This window comes from Salmo trutta, chromosome 26, assembly GCF_901001165.1.
Source record: "Salmo trutta chromosome 26, fSalTru1.1, whole genome shotgun sequence".
NCBI lineage: Eukaryota > Metazoa > Chordata > Actinopteri > Salmoniformes > Salmonidae > Salmo > Salmo trutta.
This window is the reverse complement of record NC_042982.1, coordinates 13249366-13256043: the sequence shown is the minus strand read 5'-3', so window position 1 is coordinate 13256043 and position 6678 is coordinate 13249366. Positions and strand designations below refer to the sequence as shown.

Sequence of the window (6678 nt, the reverse complement as noted above, 5' to 3'; positions counted from 1 at the left end):
TCGCAACGAGCCAGGCGGCCCAAACTGTTGCATATACCCTGACTGTGTGCAATGAACGCAAGAGAAGTGACACAATTTCACCTGGTTAATATTGCCTGCTAACCTGGATTTCTTTTAGCTAAATATGCAGGTTTAAAAATATATACTTCTGTGTATTGATTTTAGGAAAGGCATTGATGTTTATGGTTAGGTACAGTTGTGCAACGATTGTGCTTTTTTCGCAAATGCGCTTTTAAATCATCCCCCGTTTGGCGAAGTCGGCTGTCTTTGTTAGGAAGAAATAGTCTTCACACAGTTCGCAACAAGCCAGGCGGCCCAAACTGCTGCATATACCCTGACTCTGTTTGCAAGAGAAGTGACACATTTTCCCTAGTTAAAAGAAATTCATGTTAGCAGGCAATATTAACTAAATATGCAGGTTTAAAAATATATACTTGTGTATTGATTTTAAGAAAGGCATTGATGTTTATGGTTAGGTACACGTTGGAGCAACGTGTACCTAAGTGATTATATGCAACGCAGGACAGGCTAGATAAACTAGTTATATCATCAACCATGTGTAGTTAACTAGTGATTATGATTGATTGATTGTTTTTTATAAGATAAGTTTAATGCTAGCTAGCAACTTACCTTGGCTTCTTACTGCATTCGCGTAACAGGCAGGCTCCTTGTGGAGTGCAATGTAAAGCAGGTGGTTAGAGTGTTGGACTAGTTAACCGTAAGGTTGCAAGATTGAATCCCCGAGCTGACAAGGTAAAAATCTGTCGTTCTGCCCCTGAACAAGGCAGTTAACCCACCGTTCCTAGGCCGTCATTGAAAATAAGAATGTGTTCTTAACTGACTTGCCTTGTTAAATAAAGGTGTAAAAAAAAATCGGCCAAATCAGGGTCCAAAAATAACGATTTCCATTTGTTATGAAAACTTGAAATCGGCCCTAATTAATCGGCCATTCCGATTAATCGGTCGACCTCTACCTCAAACTGTTGCGATTACCAGCTGAGATAAACTTTTATGAACGGATTTTACTCCTGGCTCAGAGATTGTCTGAGCAGTGTCTTAATAACATCATCCTAAAACCTACTCTGAGCTGGGAGTTTTTTGTGTTAAAACACGGTTTAACAGCATTCCTAGGACCTTTACTGAGACGCTTTGCGGATACGGCCCCAGCACCCCTACTCTAAGACATGCTGTGAATATGGACCCAGGACTCCAGTTACATGTATCGAATCAAATAAACACAAAAAGTTAAGCACTACTGTGTCTTTTGTGATTCTACAGACAACATCTAAGCATATCAGAATAAAAAAGGGATAATAGTGTTCTTTTGTTTTACTTGATGTGTTTTATTCTGTTAGACAGTGTTTCTGTAGCAGGTGATAGATGACATGAGTAACGCTCTGGACACAGGTAGCTAAAACCCATTTGGTGGTCATAAACAATGAGGTTCAATGAGATACAGAAAATAAATAGGATGGATGAAACGATCCACACGATCAAACCATTCCAACAACAACCGAAGTCTAGTTACGGCCTGGCTGTATGTCCTAGGAGCTTAGATATGCAGACTGAAGGTGAAAATCAACCTGTGCAGATGTAAATAGCTGGAAAGTAGAAAAATATCCTAGTATTGTTTAAGATGGGCCCTTCTGCAACAGCAGTCTGAAGTAGATCTACTGCAGTAGTATTAATGTCCTATTACTGAACCACTAGGTTAGTCTGTTAGCTAGTCAGCCTGATCTACTGTATGTGGATGGCTGCACCTCTACTCCCGCTCAGCAATGGCCACCAGGTGGGTGTCGATCTCTGTCTCAGAGAGTGTCCTGTGAGGGGGAAGACGAGAAGATGAGAGTGGATGTTAGAAACAGGCTTGGGGAGAGAGAAAGAGAGAAGGATAGATGAATTGCATATTGATCACTTGGCTGTTGTTCCCTCGTCTAAAACCTTGATCATTACCATATGAGCATGTAAAAACACAGTGATGACGAAATGCAGTTACTGTGATAGTATAGTACCTGAACTTGGGGCTTTCCTTAGTCACCACACCCACTTCAATTTCACTGGGCTTGAAGTCCATGGACAGAATAGAAGAGAGACAGGAGATGGCCAACTACAGGAGAGTGAAAGCAACAGAGAGAGAGAGACTGAATACTGTACAGACTTTCACTTTTCGCCAGATGTTTCCATGAGTATCCAGGTACATCCATCCCCCTACCTCCACAGTCATCTCATATGACAGCTCCGGCCTCTTCTTCAGTTTCTTCTCCAGGTAGCTGTTAGCCTCTGTCTGCTTGGCCCCTACGCTAGTGGCCCTGAAGCCACAGAAGTAGCCTGCCGGGTCACACTTATACAGCACGGGACCCAGCTGGGGGTCTATGGCCACAAAGATCATACCTGGAGACATGGGGAGGAGATGGTTATGGTGTCCTCTGTGTGGGAGTTACGACTCACCTACTGCACTTACCATTTTTTCAATCACTTTGGTGCCATTTTCACGACTCTAGGCACAAAAATCTAAACAGATCATCAAAATGGCTCATGTTTCAAAACTCTAAGCACATTTTCAGTTAACTGAGTGCAGCAAACAAATTCACATTGTTTTGTTCACTGCACCAAATCAGTCTTTCAATTTGGATACATATTCGATCTACCGAACAAAAATATAAACGCAACAAGTGTTGGTCCCATGTTTCATGAGCTGAAACAAAAGATCCCAGAAATGTTCCAAAAAGCTTTTTTCTCTAAAATGTTGTGCACAAATTTGTTTACATCCCTGTTAGTGAGCATTTCTCCTTTGCCAAGATAATCCAACCACCTGACAGATGTGGCATATCAAGAAGCTGATTAAACAGTATGATCATTACATAGGTGTACCTTGGGCTGGGGACAATAAAAGGCCACTCTAAAATGTGCAGTTTTGTCACACAACACAATGCCACAGATGTCTCAAGTTATGAAGGAGTCTGCAATTGACTTGCTGAAATCCATAGATTAGGGCCTAATGAATTTATTTAAATTGACTGATATTCTTCATATGAACTGTAACTCAGTGAAATAGTACAAATTGTTGCATGTTGTGTTTATATTTTTGTTCAGTATAAGTATCTGCGTTTTAAAATGCAATATTCACTTTACTTTTGATAGGATTTTCTTGTCATTTGTTAATAATACAATTAACTACTACTTAATAAAACTGCTCAAAACAGATAACTACTGAACTAAAATTATGTAGTGCCTAGTTAATGTATATAGTTTGATAACTGCTGAACACTGTAGAATTCTATATTTTTTTAATATAAATGTATCAATTTGACATAAGGTAAAACTCATATCATATATGATGTAGCTGTAAATACTACGTCATCACTCTCCATCAGCCAGTGTGCCTTAATAGAACAACGTAGAAAGAGTCACTCTATGTGCTACCATTTGGAATTCTAGTGTAGTGAATCAATGGAGAAGAAGAGGAAAGAGAGACAGGGTGACAGGAGGACAAAACTACACCACTCACAGCATCCCAGAGGTCTCATCTCAGCGTTCTGTGTGTAGACCTGGGAGATGTCCGCCATTCTCCGACACAACATGTCTGCTGTGATGTCATAGCCAAACTTGTACTTCCACTCGGCGGCCTCCACTCGTGCCCTGTGGACCTGGGATCGACTGTCCGCTGAAGGGGAGACGAAGAGAGGGTAAAAGGATATGTGTGTGTGTGTGTGTGTGTGTGTGTGTGTGTGTGTGTGTGTGTGTGTGTGTGTGTGTGTGTGTGTGTGTGTGTGTGTGTGTGAGTGTGTGATGTGAGATGTCATCTGTGCCATTATACACACCATTGTGCCCTGTCATCACACATCCAATGCGTGGGGTAAGTGGGTACATGTTGGTCAGAGTGGCAGAATCCAGCAGCTTGTCCTGTGTTATAATGACAGGGTCACATATATACATACATATAGTAGATGACACCTCATTGCTGTTAGGAATATTGGGTTGGTTCCACAATATCAGCTTTCCTTGGACAAGCTTAACAAAACCATGTCAGCAGGAACACTCGAGACACCACTCTGTCATGCTTCACTGTTCATGACTGACTCTTTGTCTCAAGACAGATATCGGCGTTCTTTTTCTACTTTGGACGAAGACAAAGACAACTAAGAAAGCTCCTGGTACCATGGAGATGTAACTAATATCTTACCGGCACTTTCTTCTGTGTGACCACCACAGCACAGTCTGTCCCCCGCACGCCCAGTGATGTCAACCCACCCTGGGCGATGGCTTTGAAGGCATACTCTGAGAACATGAGATTATACTTCTTAAATATAGGCTAACTTTTAAAAGCTGCACGGGGTAAACAGGGGATTTGGAATACTATAGGTCTAAAGGTGCTCTTGGGAAAGTCTCAAACATTGGTAGATTGCTTTATTGACGAACATATTATTACCACAGACAAGAAAAGCACATTTAAAACATTCCTTTTTACCCCCGACATATTCTATGTGAAATACACAACCACTATATGTTTATAATCACAACATACTACACGTATGGCCTATGGAGGTGCTCATCGTCGGATACAGCTACAGGGCAACATATTCACAGCGCGAATATCTTACATTTTAGACGCTACAGAACGACAGCTATACAGAGGCTAGACGAGGTCATCCGCTGCATGAAACAAAACTGGACGAATGAAGCAAAATATCTCACCGACTTGATAGAGGCGGCCCTCAGGTGAAAAAATCGTGATGTGTCGGTCAAATCCAGCATTCGAACCACGGGACATTGCTTTGCTTCAAATGATGGTCACCAGAAGTGAACTTTCGGCGAGATACCTGTTACCGTTTCTGCAGTGGCCTAATAACCTTATAGGACTATATTCACCGTTTCTTTTATGTTGCGGTAAAAAAAGATCACTCTACAATAGAGAGCAGACGATGATAAAGATGTTTGTGGAGCTTCCCAGAGTTTTACTTTCTCTTTCTTTTTTCAATGAATCATGAGAAGGTTGGCACATGTGTGTTGTGAACAACATTAGCGTGAGCAACAATAGTGGACTCGGCGGGTTGCCTTCAAAATAAAAGTCCCGAAATGAAACTAAAGCAAACTGATAACAATTGCAGAATCATGCCACAATTGGACTATAATGCTAAACAAGGTTGGAATGTTGCTATACAAATTCAACAAAAGTTAATAATGAGTTATTTTGACAAAAATGTAACATTTGGTTGAAATCGCACTGTGGGTATATTAGACTTCAGAATTGCATTGGGGGCATACTTCCATTCCAATGTACAGCCTAACCTATGGATCTTATGTCCATGAAATGGGGCATCAGCCTACTCAGTGGCACTCACAGAACAGCTATGCTAGTCAATATGATGCAAAACGCAGAATCATAAGATGCACAATGCATCATACCGGCTGTGTTTCTGAATTTTGAAAGTGATATATCTTAAAAACTTGATTGCTGACATGGAAAACAGTTTGGGACTATATCAACAATAGACCAATGAAACAAATACCAAAATATAGGTTTTTGGTGGATTTTCCTTTAAATTCATTCAATAAGAGCTATGATGCTAATATTTGTGTATACTCTACATAGTTGTGTTCTGTGAGTGTCACTGAGTAGGCTGACACCCCATTTCATGGACCCAAGATCCTTAGGTAAGGCTGTACATTGCAATGTATGTATGCCCCCAATGCAATTCTGAAGTCTATTACATCCATATTGCGATTTCAACAGATTTCAACAAATTAACTCATTATTATCTTTTGTTGAATTTCTATAGTAACTTTTCAACTTTGTTTAGCATTATCTAGTCCAGTTGTGGCATGATTCCACAATTTGTACCCGTTTGCATGGTTCATTTGGGAACTTTTATTTTGAAGGCCAACCACCGATTGTACTATTGTTGCTCACGGTAATGTTGTTAACAGCACACTGGTAAGGCTGGTTATAATTTGATCGCAATAAGGAAGTTGTCTGTGGAAGGATATAGGCCTACTGGCAAAATAAATCATGAGAAAATATGTATATTAGGTCCCCCTTCCAGCATTGGGGAACCCCCCCCCCTCCACGTGCGCGCGTGTTCGCCAGGTCTATTGATATGTGCACAAGCACTGTTCATGACACAAACGGTTCACACCCCTCTTGTTGATGGAGAGAATCTTTTGCTTAAAAGTTTAAAGCTTATTTCTTGCCATTCTACATGTTTTGTCATGGGGTGCAGAGAACATTTTGAAGTTTTAAAGCAAATTTTCTTGCAATTCTATATATTTTGCCATGTGTAATGTGTATTCATGTGACTCAAACATTACAGCAAAATATATGGGCTAAAAAACGTTAGCTGACATGGGCTAGTTGATCTGGACATTACTTACAAGTTATAAATAGCTCTAAGGTCTGCGATGACTGACATGACAAGAGGAAAACTGATGATGCACAACCCAATTTAGAAATTGCACCTTGTGGATTCTACTATTACAACTTTCAAGAGTAAATTGAAGGCTGACTGAGTTCCTTAAAAGTTTGGGAACCACTGCCCTACAGTATATGAAAACCTGTGCCTACTCCCATTTCGTAAAGAAGAGGTCTCTCTCTCTCTCTCTCTCTCTCTCACACGCCCCCAAGTCATCAGTATTGCCTACCCTTTGCACAACCAGCAGAGGCATTGCTCCTCTGCCCAA

General features: G+C 40.8%; 1 protein-coding gene across 1 annotated transcript; it reads right to left on the bottom strand.

The window, feature by feature from the left end:
* Nucleotides 1–1322: 1322 nt before the first annotated feature.
* Nucleotides 1323–5002, bottom strand: LOC115163159 (proteasome subunit alpha type-6). Its single transcript, XM_029714823.1, has 7 exons — nucleotides 4696–5002; nucleotides 4184–4278; nucleotides 3822–3903; nucleotides 3509–3664; nucleotides 2213–2391; nucleotides 2013–2107; nucleotides 1323–1820 (listed from the first exon to the last, which is right to left on the bottom strand). Exons 1-7 carry the CDS (start codon nucleotides 4769–4771, stop codon nucleotides 1763–1765), a joined length of 741 nt encoding a protein of 246 aa, XP_029570683.1. The 5' UTR covers nucleotides 4772–5002; the 3' UTR covers nucleotides 1323–1762.
* Between the last annotated feature and the right edge of the window lie 1676 nt (nucleotides 5003–6678).